The sequence below is a fragment of the Leptonychotes weddellii genome, chromosome 7 (genome assembly GCF_054177405.1).
Source record: "Leptonychotes weddellii isolate Sample4059 chromosome 7, ASM5417740v2, whole genome shotgun sequence".
Classification (NCBI taxonomy): Eukaryota; Metazoa; Chordata; class Mammalia; order Carnivora; family Phocidae; genus Leptonychotes; species Leptonychotes weddellii.
The window spans coordinates 30,387,293-30,401,857 of NC_138375.1; the positions used below are offsets into that span (position 1 = coordinate 30,387,293).

A 14,565-nucleotide genomic window follows, 5' to 3' on the forward strand; every position below is an offset into this window, starting at 1 on the left:
GGCTCTTTCCACAGTTTGGCTATTGTGGACATTGCTGCTATAAACATCGGGGTGCACATTTTCCCCATTTTTAGAACGAAAGAGGTTGCCTGTTGAAAGCCAGTCTCTGCCTTTCCTCATTTCCCCTGGGGCTTCTTTTTTTTTCTGCCTACCTTTTAGGTGTTATTCTTCCCTGGAGGTCTATCCTTCTCTTTATCCTCTTCTCCCCCTTTTCCTTTCTTCTTTCTTTCTCTCTCTCTCTTTTTTTATTTACTCTTAGGTGATGTCATTCATAGCCATGGCTGCTTCTGACACCTATAATGTTAAGCTGACTTCTAGCCTTGCAACTTGAATCCCAGCTTCTGCTCTCTGAGCCTTCTTTCTAACTGCCTATTAAATGTCTTCACTTAGATAATTTTAGTAATTTTAAATTCAATATGTCCAAATAACTAACCCTTATCTTTCATCTAAAATCTTTTTTTGGTTCATGTTTTGGTTGTTTTGATCTTTCACAGTGCAGGGCAACAAAGAGTGCCATAATCTAGTTTCTGTCTACCTTCCCTGTTTTATCTCTGCAATGCATCCTATGTAATCATGTTCTAGTCTAGTGTTCCTCAAACATTAAAAACCCAGGCTCCTTTTTGATAAACATTCTGATAGAGCCTCTTGGTATAAGGAAAATCTCTCCCTATCTCTCCCCCTGTCTCCTTGCTTAACCTTACACAACTAAGATTTTTATTTAACATAGCTTTTTAACAAGTTTTACTATAAACATACCTTTTGTGTTTTCTAAGTATAAAGATTTAAATAATTTTTAGTATGGTTTTAGAACCACAGACTGCCCTCCCCCACCCCTTTTGGAGCATCATGATCAATTAGTACTTTGGTTCCTTTCCTGACATGCTATGTGTTTTTTCCCCTCAGTAGTCTTTGAAGATCTCATTACTTCTGCCCTTCTTTGTGGCCAAGTGAATACCTACTTATTCTTTGGGACTCAGCTCCAGTGACACTGTATCCCTAAGGCTTTTTCCAGCCCTTTCCACTCAAAGTTAGATGTTCCTTTGCTTCTGCTCCCTTAATCTTCCCTCTCATGTTATCAAACAGGTAACACTGCTTTATGGTTCTTTATGAGTTGGTGAACTCCATATTTAAAAAAAAATTTATCTTTATACATTGTGCTTAATAAATAATAAGCCCTTAGTAATTTTTTTTTTAAATTTTAATAAGAGACATGGTTCTTAAGTGCAGAACTCTGCACAAAAGGGTTGCTCCTATTGGATTCCAAACTGCCATGCCCTCTATACCAGTGGTAGACAAGGCAAATAAGGAATTACTCCTCAGAGGAGTTAAGTATTATATAGATTTGGAACCTGAGAAAACCATAACTTTCTCTTCAGAAATGGGAACTTCCGTTTTGCCTTCATGACCCTTGTGAACTACTTGGGTCCCTCACTGTTTGGTATAGTTCTGAGGGTGCTACTGGGTGCTTTTTGTACTTTTCCATCCCCCACACAATTGGAGAGTAATTTGTAGACCATAACAGTTATAATGATCTTTACTCTGGTGTATTACAAAACATGGAACAACAGATTTTTTTTATGTATGTGTTAAAGCCTATGTAAATTCTATTTCATTTAGAATGAAGTGTCTTCAAGATAACAAATACTCTACATAAGGAAAGCAGTATAATTCCCTCATTAACAATTATTATGTGCCTACTACATGCCAGGTTTCATCTTAGGCATTGATGATATAGCTTTGTACACTTGATCTTAGCCAAAAGGCCGAGAAGCGATGATAAAGCTTTGTAAAACACCATTTTTTGGAGTTTATATTCTTGTGGAGGAAGTTACCCCATTTAAAAAAAATAAATTTATAGTGTATTAAGTGGTTAGCGCTATAAAGAATAAAGCAGGGTAAAGTGCTTGTTATAATCTGGAAAGTAGTGCTATTTTATTTATGGCAGTTGGGCAGGCATTAGTGTTTTCAAATTTTATCCATTTGGTTAAATGCCTTGCACATTCAGTACATTCATAAAGTTTCTTTCTTATGGAAGTTCTGATACAGAATTAAGGAATGAGTCATTACTTAAGACCTTTTACTTTGATTACATTTAAGGTCTTTTCTGCAGTGTGGGCTTTACTCATGAGTGAGTGATAACCTAAAGGCCTTGCTGTGTTTATTACACTGGGGGTTTCTCTACATTGAGTTCTTCAGTGGTTACGAAAACTTAAACTCTGTTAAAGGATTTTTTCATAATTCTTACATTTGTGTGGTTCTTTCCCAATGCGATTTTTTCTTTTTTTTTTTAATGTTAAGTAGGCTTTGAAACTTAAAGGCCTATCTGCTTTGTGGCATTTATAGGGTTTCTGGCTACTGTGAATTGTGTGATGTTGATTAAGGTGTAAATCATGACAAGACTTTCCCTCATTCCTTTGCATACAGTAGAGTGAGGTGAGAATTATGGCTAAAACCCTGCAATAAAATTACATTCCAACTTTTACACTCCCACTGTGAATTCTGTGATGTTCCTTAATGTGAGAACTGTGTCTGATGGTATTCTCAGATTTACTTTAATGGCATTTTTAAAAACCCACAACTGGATGACATCCTAGTTTTGGATTGCTTGTCACTTTTCTCTTGCCATCTTCCAGGGCTCCATTTCTGATTCTAATAAGAATACCTTATCTGCAACAGAATCCAGGATTCTGTAGTTCTCTAGTGTCACTTCCTTGTATTATTTTTAACACAGTATGAGATAATATGTTATTGGAAGTATTATATTAAAATACATTTAATGTATCCACAATTAAAGTATGTGTTATGTATTCATCCTGGTGTTCTTTACTGTTTTTCCTTTTCCTACTTCTAGTGAAGATTTCCAAGTAAAATGTTTTGGAGCATATAAAATTTTTTTTTTAATAAAACCATAATCCCATATTTATATCTTGTTCATTTTCTTTTATATCTGAGTGTTGTATCAGAATGAAAACCTTAATTGTCTCAGTTTACTACTGACATCTGAATATTATTTCTTATGGTTCTAATAACTTTCAGACAGGGTAGTATAGTGGTTAGGAATATGGGCTCTGGAACCAGAGATCTGAGGTTGAATACTAGCCCTGTCATCTTCCTAGCTGTGTGACTCCACATAAATTATTTAACCTTTCTGTACCTTAATATCCTATTATTTAACAAAGGAATAATAATAGTACCTACCTCACAGGTTATTGACGATTAAATGAATTAATGTTCAAACTGCTTAATTCAATTGAATTAATTCTTGGGATGCTTAGCACATCCTAAGAGCTCAAAAGAGTTATTATTTTCCTTAAGTCTAGTTCTTTATATCAGTTCATCATGCTGAAAAATATTACTCATCAGCCAGAATAATTGAGTGACAATGTGGATGTGTGTATTAGGTAGAGATGGTGATGGAACAAGACTGAGAAATTGGTAACTTGAATGAACTAGTGGATACCTGGGATTCCGTTACATTATTAACTCTCCTATACATATTAAAAATTTTCATAATAAAAAAATTACAACTCATACATTTATAAATGTTCACACTTCTTTGTAAAAGCTGAGAACCATTTCAGTACTTTATACTTGAATTGAAACACATTTTTTTCTTGTGCTATTTCTTTCTTGCTCCTAGAGAGGGAGAAGAAATGCCATATGGTTAATTAATTCGTGATTCTTTTTCTTGTCTGAACAGCCTCACAGAAGTAAGCTTCAGTTGGATTAGGTATTGGCCATTAGCAACAGCATGCAAGAAAAATAACGAAATTTTAAATTCAGATCTCATGGAACCTCAGTGTCAGGCTTTATTGGATTTCTGTTATTTGACATTTAGATCCCCAGATACTTATGAAGTATAGATTCAAGCCAGTAAGTACTGTGTTCACTATTAAGCATTAAGCACTCTGCTTAATATATATGAAGGGACAGTGTGTGTGAGATGTGTATATATGTTAAATATAATTATGTATTTATATGCATACACACAACTTACATATATGTTCCCTGTAGCCTATCATGATCCTTATAGACAGTAATAGCTTTATGAAGCTTTATGAAGTTGCTGATCCTTTAGTCTTGAAGACTAAAAATGGGGGATTAATTTTTCAACAGGTGATTTGGGTTATCTGTGAGAGACTGTTTTGACTAAGAGTCAACTAAACTAAAGAGGGACTAAATGAGATAATAAAACTATGGACAGAGGTTGAGTGTGAAATTTAGAATTTCCATATTTAATATCTTCACAAAAAGAAAGGATAATTGCAGGTTCTGGATATTGTAAGCAACTACTGGTTGACAATGAGTTTAAACCAGATTATGTAGAGATCTATTATGTCCATTCTCAAGAATGGAATTTTAAAGCCACTGGATTATTTTGAATGTATTTTTCTTGTTGCATGGTATAACCAATAATGCTGTCTTGCTCTTTATTGAATAATCCTAGAGACTTAAAATTTTATAACCTTAGAATGAAATATTCCTTTAAGGAACAAAGCTCTAGTTTTTGAGCAGAGTATTCTTTGGATTATATTGAGGTAATCTATTTGAAAATGAATGACACATAGTACTAAATAAGTATTTGTGTCCGTCTTACCAGTAGAGACTATACCCAGTTCAAAATAATAGGTTACCTTTGTTGAAAAGAAAACTACAGGCCCCAAATGGAATCACTTATTTTAAGGGCCTCACTTCAACAAACCCAAGACTTCATACCTAACCTAACTGCAGTTTCAGCCCTCTCGGGAAAGTAACTTTTTTTTTTTTTTTTAAAGTAGGCCCCATGCCCAGCATGGAGCCCAACCCCAAGACCCTGAGATCAAGACCTGAGCTGAAATCAAGTCCCAGGCTTAGTCAACCTACCCACCCAGGCACCCCAAGAAAGTACCCTTCAACATGGAATTCCTGGTTAGGCACGAGGAAATTTACTGATAGACCTCTCCCATTCCCCTTAGGAGGATGACTTTGTTTACAATAGTGTACTTTTTGCCAATAATTTCCTTTTTTCCCATTCCTTTCTGCCTTTAAAGATTTAATTTTTTTAAAGAAATATCTACACCCAATGTGGGGCTGAACTTAAAACCCTGAGATCAAAAGTCTCATGCTCCACCAACTGAATCAGCCAAGTGCCCCCATTTTCTGCCTTTATTTTCAATTTTTAAAAAAGATTTATTTATTTGGGGGAGGGCGTGTGGCAGGGGGAGAAGGAGAAAGAAACCCAAGCAGACTCTACTCTCACACTGATCCTGAGTTCAGGACACTGTGATCACAACCTCCGCCCAAGGCAGGAATAGGAACCTTAACCCATTGCGCTACCCAGGTGACCCTCTACCTTTAAAAATCTTTCTTGTCCTGCAGCTCAACGGAGCTCCTTTTCATTTGCGAGACGGATGCTTCCAGATTTATGAATTGCTTAATAAAGCCAATTTGATCTTTTACATTACTCAATTTTTTGTTTTTAAATATCTTTTAATGTGGGCTATAGCATAGTTTCTTAAAGCCTTTTCAAAATAAGGCTGGACAAAGTGAGTAAAATGGATAACTGTTCCGACAGATTAATAAACTAGCAGGATTTCAGCTGTACCATATCTGGTTTCTCCTCTTAATTCTAGCCCTATTTTGCTGCCCTTTTATGGGATGCCTACGTTCGGGAATTTTTAAATGTACCTAAAATTATAGAGGGAATATAGACTCCTCACCTTGGCATGAGGTCCTTCGTGATTGGGCCCCTGGCCACCTCCCTGGTCCATTTTTGCTAATTCCCAAGAAAACAAACAGTAAATCGGAGACTAAAAAACAATCAAAAAACTGCACACCCAGCACAGCGGTGCTGAGAAAGGAAGCAACTGGCTATTAAGCCTAAGGTAGCGGAAGAGGGCCAGCTACCGAATAAGTAGGGGCCACCTAGGCCCAGACGAAGTGGAAATGGGTCCCAGACAGAACGACTTTGGGAGAAGTAACGAAATTTTATAAAGGGGCGAGAGATTTCACGTGAGCGGGTGAGGTTCGCGGGGTTGAGGCCTGAAGTGAATGGGGCAGTTTCTTGGCGGGAGCTTCAAGCTCGGTTGGAGACAACACACGTGATTGGGCCACCTCTCCGTTCCCTTCCAGGTCCCGAGGCTGTGCGCGGGGAGACGTGGAAGGAGAGAGGCGCGGGGCGGGAGGCGGAGAGCCGGGAGCGCGCGCGACCCTGCGGCGCGTCACGTGAGGCGCCGGCGGCTATGGCGGGAAGCGAGCCGCTCAGCCGAGGCAGCTCCCCTCAGCCGCACCACAGCGACTGGAGCCGGCTAGAGGCCGCCATCCTCAGCGGCTGGAGGAACTTCTGGCAGTCGGTGGGCAAAGAGAGGGCAGCGCCGAGGGCCTCTCAAGAGGAGGCGGATGAGGAGGCTAGTACCCTGACGCGGCTGCCGGTGAGTGGCGGCCACCGGCTGCGGAGGACCGAGGGGCCGCGCCGGGAGGGGCACCCCGCACCGGCGGCCTCTGAGGGTCTCAGCGCGCCCAGTCTGTGTCTGCCGCAGTCCTGCGGCCATTCCGGGCAGTGTCGTCACCTGGGAACAACAGTTGACCAGAAACGCCGAGGCGTTGACCTTTAGTGCTCGCAGACGGACCGAAAGTCGCAGCGCGACGCACCATCAGGGGCGCCCTGGTAACCGGCCAGCTCACCCTCAGGTCTTCTACCCGCCCCAAAACAAGTTTTGGCCCTAGAACACCCCGAACGTCAGGTTAAGGAAATGAGACCATTGCAGACTTTCTGGTTAGGCTGGGAAAGCCTTCAGCGACCGTGTGCTCAGCGCCTTTCATCTCAGGTTCAATGTACCAAAACACTGCGAGGAAATCATGGCTATTCTCTTAGTGCGTATTTCAAGTCACAAAACTCACACTTAACTGACAATGACTAAGAAGTGCCTCAAGTTACAACAGGCCACAAGAATTGTACACATCATTTATTGTTAAACTTTTCAGGCAGATGGGAAAATGGGAGAGAGGAGAAGTTCTTAGAAATTATACAAATTCTGTATCTCAGCTGGACTGTTGACACCTCCCTCTGACGTCCATCAGAAATTAAAAACTGCAGGCTTAGAATGTTCTTCCAAGGTTCTTCCTTTTGGAGAAGTTCTTTGAAATATAGATTTTATGGAGAAACCCAGATGGCCGATTTACTCTTTGATTAGAACTAATGACAAAATCAGAAATGATTTGATAAAGGTTTTATTTTGAAGACTAGATTGTTTCCTTAAGTGATTTGTTAAGATATATGTTGTGGCAAAATACATGAGGAGAAATTAAAGGACCTGGTTATTTGGCTTGAAAAATACCAGAACAATGACTGGTCTTTCATGACTGTTTCAGTGTGTCAACAAATTAAATGTTCAGATATGTTTCTCTTCTGATGGCAGGAAAATAACTTAAGAATTATAGATTCAATTATTAAAAATACTGTTACATTGATCTTTGGTTATCTATAATAATTCTTTATTAATTTTGTAATTCCTCATGATATAATTATTAAAAAGATGGACTGTCCAGTTGACCTTTGGATTCCTAGTACAATAAAATATTTGTTTGTAATTTATTATCAGAAAACAATTTTTAAGATAAGTTTTTCATCCCTTTTACCTATTTGTTGTTTCTATTTCAGATTGACGTACAGCTATATATTTTGTCATTTCTTTCACCTCATGATCTGTGTCAGTTGGGAAGTACAAGCCATTATTGGAATGAAACTGTACGAGATCCAATTTTGTGGAGATATTTTCTGCTGCGGGATCTTCCTTCTTGGTCTTCTGTTGACTGGAAGTCTCTTCCAGATCTAGAAATCTTAAAAAAACCTATATCTGAGGTTACTGATGGTGCATTTTTTGACTACATGGCAGTGTAAGTATCTAGTTTTATGAATTAAAAAGAAGATACTAAATTTGACTGTATTACAAGTCAATAGTTTGAATTAGTCTTGGCTCCGCCACTAATTCATTTCTTGGAATTTGGTTGTGTTTGTAAAAGCTGGGGATTAATTTAAATTCCTTCATACGACCCTTTCAGTTTTCACATTTTGTTATTTACTTGTGGTGCCTGACTCTAGAGTATGTGAATAATTGTAGATAGTTCATATGCCAAGAAGTAAAACATTTCTTAAAACTTTCATCATCTTTAGAACACTTGTCATTTTGTTAAATAGTGAATACTTTTCCATATCCAAAAAAGGAATGATCAGTGATGAGAGACCAGTTCTTTAGCAGGGAGGAAAACCATTCTCAAGGTTCTGGGAAATGAGATTTTGTTACCACCCAAAAGCATTGACACTTTTAAATATCATGTAGCTGAGAGAATTAATGTTGTTGAGCAACTGTAGTGTATTGGATTCTATGAGGGATGCTTTATGTATGTTTACTTATTTAGCCATCACTGAATAAGAAAGTATTATTCTTGTGTTCTAGATGTGGAATTGAGGTTCAGAATGGTTATGGATTTGCCTAAAGTCATATAGCTTATAAGGGACTGTTCAGATTGGAACCCTGTCATGCCACCTTAAAAATATATAATGCCATTGGATCTGGATATAACCTACTTTATTGAGGGCCCCAAATTTAAGGCATTGTAAATAAAATTTAAAAAATATTTACGTTTTAGGTAAGAATTGTTTTACTCTGTTAGATTTAGTATCTAGATACAGGATTTTTTTTCATATTTTATTTGAGTTATTCAGATCTTTCCTTATTCTAATCTAAATGTCAAGTCTTGTGAGACTGCTTGATTAAAATGTATGTGATATGTTATATATAATTTCAGTAAGTGCTATTGTACTCTCCCTTGCTGGTTGTTACTTCTACATTGTCCCACAAACAACCATAGCATCAAGTATATCATGCTGTGGAACCAACTTTTCCCCAGGAATAGAAGTAATCATAGTAACTACCATTTGTGATCATGTAAAGTATTTTTTTATTGAAGTATAATTAACATACAGTATTCTATTAGTTTCAGATATACAGTATAATGATTGAACAATTCTATGCATTTCTCAATGCTAATCACGATAAGTGTAATCCCCTTTTATATCACCCACTCCCCTACTAACCTCCCCTCTGCCAACCACCAGTTTCTTTTTTTGTCTTTTTTTTCTTTGTTCATTGTTTTGTTTCTTAAATCATATAAATTAATTTCTGATCTTTCAACCCTGGGTTAATTGTTATTGCTCAAATAATGCAGATGAAAAAACTTAAGTTAATACTATAAGTGGCTCATATAAACAAAGTGGCCAGATCTACCTAGCCTCAAAGTTGATTTTTTTTTTCTTCTTGAATTATAAGTTTCGTAAATAAAGATCATTGTCTTGTTAGGTTAGTAATTGTCTTAACCACCTTGATTTAGTCAAAGGGCTTTAGGTTTTATTTTGATTTGGGTACTGTGTTTTAACTTTTGATAACGTGTAGAATTGGTAATTTAGAAATTTATAGCTATTGAAAGAAACTGTGTTTTTTTTTTCCACATGATTCTTAGTTTGCTAGGTTATCTTTAAGGAACATTAGAGCCTCCCTGTATGTTTAACACTTACTAAACTGTTACACTGGAGGCTGTTAATAGGAGTACTTAAGAAATTTGGTTATATTGGTGGCCTTACTAATTTCTATCCTTTTTTTTTTTTTTTTACCTCTAGAGACATTTATGCTAACTATCCATATAGGTTAGTGCAGTCTTGGCACTATTAACATTTTAGACCAAGTAGTTTAGACCCAACTGTCCTGCGCACTGTAGGATGTTTAGCAGCATTCTTAACCTCTGTCCACTAGATGCCAGTAGCACACCACACATTGACCCCCAGTCATAATGACAAAAATGTCTGCAGACATTGCCAAATAAATGCTCCCTTGGGATGGGGAGGCAAAAATCTCCCCAGACTGAGAATCACTGTGCTATGTAGTGAGTTTTTATGACTGAACCAAGTGTTAGACCAAGTGTTCCATGAGAAAATCTAAATGCAAGATTAGAAAGTATGTAACTACTTCCTGGGGAGGACTTCCTTAACATTTGGACCACTTCTACTCCCAGAGTGCCTTTGCTTTTTCATGTCATGGCATCCAGCATACATATTATAATGTGTCTGTTCTCCACTTCCCTCCATGAGGATTGGAACTATTATTGTATCTCTTGTGTCTAGCAGGTTCTCAATAAACTATATATTGTTGAATGAATAACTGGCTACGTTTTTTTCTGTGTTAATTTTCTAATTGTGACAATTTTATACAGCTATAAAATGTGCTGTCCATATACAAGAAGATCCTTGAAATCTAGCCGTCCTGTGTATGGAGCTGTCACATCATTTTTACACTCATTGATCATTCAGAATGAACCACGATTTGCTATGTTTGGACCAGGTTTGGAAGAACTGAATACATCTTTGGTGTTGAGCTTGATGTCTTCTGAGGAACTTTGCCCAACAGCTGGTTTGCCTCAGAGGCAGATTGATGGTAATTTTCATGTTAGTGTGTAGTATATAATAGTTAAAACACTTTGAGCTTGACACTAATGTTAAATCTTAAGAAATTAATTTTTAATTAACTCTTTGATGTAATGAAATAGAGTAATTTTGTGAATAGGCGCCCCTCCTCCCTAGGTCCCAATGGACTGAAAGAGTTGATTTACTTTTTATGAGAAGTGAGCTTCCTCTTATTTCCTCAAATTTGTGTAATCCAGAATATAAGATTATATGCAAGTAAATTATACGTTATCAAGATGTTTGTACAGTACTTACCATATTTTAAAAGAATGTTAACAGCAAAAACCATTCAGCATCTACTATGTGCAAAGTACTTTGATATATTTTGGAATTTTTAAAAAGAGCTAAATTAACACCTTCCTCCTCTTTCTATGAAAACAGTAATCATGTAGTTAGTTGGCAAGCAGAAGATATAATAAGTAACAATATAATCTAGCTTATGCTTTGCTTATTCATTTATTGAGAGCACCTATTAGACGCTAGAGGTGTAGCTATTTAAAACAAACATCAAAAATTTTTGTCTGCCCTGAAGATACTTGGTCTTGGTAAGGACAAAGATAAATATATAGGTGATTAGAATATGGAGTAATTAGCTCCCGGATAGAAAGATAAGGATCAAAGAAGGTTCTTCGTTGAACATGATGCCTTATTTGAGTCATTAGGATGAGTTAAAATAGACCATTAAAAAAAGGGACAGAAGTATTGTGAGCAGTGAGAACTACATTTCTAAAAGCACAAAGCTCTGGATACATATGACACATTTGAAGTAGTTCTATGTGTCTAGAGTGGGGCTAGGTGAGAAGACACGTGTATGCCATGCTTAAGCATTTGGGAGCTGTTGAAAGATATTAAACAGAGGAATGAGATGATCAAGATTGCATTTGAGAAAGATCTGGCTCCTGAGTGGAAAATTGATTAGAAGAGGCTATAAAATATGGGGACCCGTTAAGAAACCACTGTAATATTGTGAAAACATGAAGGATAGGCTTGACTGAATATGTATGAGCATTATTTCTGATGTGGTTTTCATATTGGATGATAGTGCCATTCGCTAGGATAAGGAGGAGGAAGAGAAAGTTTTTTGAGGGATCTTTATAGGGAGGAGGACAGCTACTCTTTAGAATATGCTGACTTTGATAACTCTGGGAGATATAAGCAGAGATGCCTGCTGTAAGCAATCCACTTGAATGGAAGCTCCATTAGGGCAGGAGTCTTACCAGCTTTGTTCATAGCTGTGTTTGATGTCAGGCATGTAGTAGGCACTCAATATAGATTTGATGAATAAATGAACAAATGACTCAAGAGCAAGATCTGGGTTAGAAATCAAGATTTGGGAATCATATGGTGTCCACATGGACTTGGAAGTTTCTGAGGATGGAGAGGAATATTGTGAACCTTCCACATGAGGTGCTGAAATCTTCAGTGAATGTTTGGAGGAAGGGGTTATCAAAAGGAGATTCATAAATGATGAGGTTGAGGAAGGGGAGATGGTACTACATCTGAATGTTGTATCTCAAAGAGATGGAGTTTTGAAGAGGGGTGGTGAGTAACAGGACATGGCAGTGAGGAGTAAAGAGAACATTGACCCCACGTCTTTACCCTGAGATGTGAGAGAAGAAGCAGTTTTGTTACTTGAGGGTGTAGAGGAAGAGAAGTAGCCCCTAAGGGTAGGCCAGTTCAGGTAAGGCCATGAGGTGGAACACCTAAAGAAGAGGTTGGGGATATGGGGAAATTTGCTGATCATGAAATGTCAGTTTTATTCTCCAGACAGCAGCAGAAATGATTGTTTACAAATGCCAATGTAATTATGCATCAAACCCTGCAAGATCAGGGAAGAATGGGGGGATGGGTTGTTGGCAATGTGGTACAGAATAGTATAGAGATCGTACTGGGTTGAGGTTAGATGTGTTGAGAAGGTAATCTCTGGAAATTAAACCGATGAAAACAAAGATCAGAAATAACAGTAGAATTTGTTTCTATGATCTCTTTGGGGAGTTTGTGCACCAAATCTGGTGGCCAGGGAACTAGGGTCACGCTTGCAGTCCCAGCCACCAAGATTTCTGTATATGTGTTACCTGGAATGGTGACATAAGATGGCAAGACAGGTTAATTTAAACAACTGGATTGGTCATGATACAGGAATTAAAGATACGAAAAGTGGAGTTGTCCTAAAGTAGAGGTAAGATTATATTGTTTTTGAAGAGCAATGGTTTTGAAGGAAAGAGAAATAATGCAATAGGCATTGTTAAGCCATCTCTCCAGTTGCTGTCAGAAGAATGGACAGTGGGGGTCAAAAATGGATGTAGGAGACTGGTTAGACGTGACTGCAAAAGTCCAGATGAGGGTATGATAATTTAGACTAAAAGGAGGGATTGAGGATGGAGAGAAGTGGACAGATCTAAAAGGGCATATATATAGCAAAAAGAAGTATAGCCATGAGAGAAAGAAGGATCTTTTCATGAGGCAAGAGAAGAATCAGCCTGAGTGTTAACACAGCCAAAGAAGGGAAGAGGTTAAGAAAGAAGGACAAGTAACAATATTGAATAATTCAGATAAAAGTAGTAAGAAGCTAGTATTTAGTACCCGTTATTTACCAGTCACTCTACTAGGAATTTTACATATGTAATCTCATTTAATGCTTACAACATCTCTAAGAAGTATGTATTATTTCTATATATATTTTTAAAGATTTATTTATTTGAAAGCAAGAGAGAGCATGTAGAGGGAGGGGCATCGGAGGAGGGAGAGGGAGATAATCTCCAGCAGACTCCCCACCAAGTGTGGAGCCCAATGGGGGGCTCATTCTCACGACCCTGAGATCATGACCTGAGCTGATCAAGAATTGGACGCTTAACTGACTGAGCCACCAGGCACCCAGTATTATTTCTGTATTTTGATGTCAAAGCTGAGGCTCACAAAAAATGGCAATGTGGCAAATTCAAGATTATAACCTGTTTAATTTCAAATTTCAGTATCTGAATATTTCTTCAATTTTCTACAGTGCCATTGGTGACTCCCCATCAATTTAAAAACATTTTCAGAGGGAGAAAAAGCCATTTCACTGAATGTATACATGGAGTATATGACTAATGAGAAACAAAAAAGTTGGAAAATGAGTCTTAGTCTTGATAAGTATTAGTTGCTGTTAATGATGCAGCTGCTAACATGATGATACAGAAAGGAATGCTATAAGCCTATTAGTTCATTCTTTGTCCATATTTTTATTACCATGTAAATGGAAATTGCATACAGCACCTTTTCTTCAACATAAACATTTCATTTTATTCCAAAGCTATATATAATTTGTCATGGACTTTTTGGTTGCTCTTTTTTTCTTGCACTGGATAATTTTTTTCAATGTGATCTTTTTCTATATTTATTAATGACTTGTTTTGATAACTGTAATTTTCTTCTCTAGGTATTGGATCTGGAGTCAGTTTTCAGTTGAGCAACCAACATAAATTCAACATCCTGATATTATATTCAACTACCAGGTAAGGCTGCCTACTTGGTGGCCTACCTGGGGCATCAGGACTTGGATACTTTGGGGGGGGTGGAGTCTGCTTAGTATTTATGTTTTATATTTACATTTTTCTTATAGAAAGGAAAGAGATAGAGCAAGAGAAGAGCATACAAGTGCAGTTAACAAGATGTTCAGTGTACAGAATGAAGGAGATGATCAACAAGGAAGCCGGTATAGTGTAATTCCACAAATTCAGAAGGTGTGTGAAGTTGTTGATGGATTCATCTATGTTGCAAATGCTGAAGCTCATAAAAGTAAGCATTATTTTCTTTTTAAGAGAACTTTTTTGCACAGCAAATAAAATACATTTTAGGCTTTACTGTGGCTTCTTAAGAACATGACGGTTAATTTTTTTTTTTTTTAAAGATTTTATTTATTTATTTGCGAGAGAGAATGAGAGACAGAGAGCACGAGAGGGAGGAGGGTCAGAGGGAGAGGCAGACTCCCCGCTGAGCAGGGAGCCCGATGCGGGACTCGATCCCGGGACTCCAGGATCATGACCTGAGCCGAAGGCAGTCGCTTAACCGACTGAGCCACCCAGGCGCCC

General features: G+C 37.7%; 1 protein-coding gene across 3 annotated transcripts in view; it reads left to right on the forward strand.

Annotated features, from left to right (window-relative positions):
* Nucleotides 1-5,707: 5,707 nt before the first annotated feature.
* The window catches only part of FBXO4 (F-box protein 4), an 89,333-nt gene continuing 80,475 nt past the window's right edge, over nt 5,708-14,565 (forward strand). Inside the window, exons 1-5 of one of the 3 annotated variants that reach the window (XM_081826076.1) lie at nt 5,708-6,410; nt 7,640-7,875; nt 10,246-10,466; nt 13,914-13,989; nt 14,097-14,272. In XM_081826076.1, coding sequence (XP_081682202.1) covers nt 6,222-6,410; nt 7,640-7,875; nt 10,246-10,466; nt 13,914-13,989; nt 14,097-14,272 — 898 coding nt within the window. In that variant the 5' untranslated portion in view covers nt 5,708-6,221. The remainder of the gene's footprint in view (nt 6,411-7,639; nt 7,876-10,245; nt 10,467-13,913; nt 13,990-14,096; nt 14,273-14,565) is intronic. The other 2 variants (XM_006736959.3, XM_081826075.1) reach the window with 2 other exon arrangements.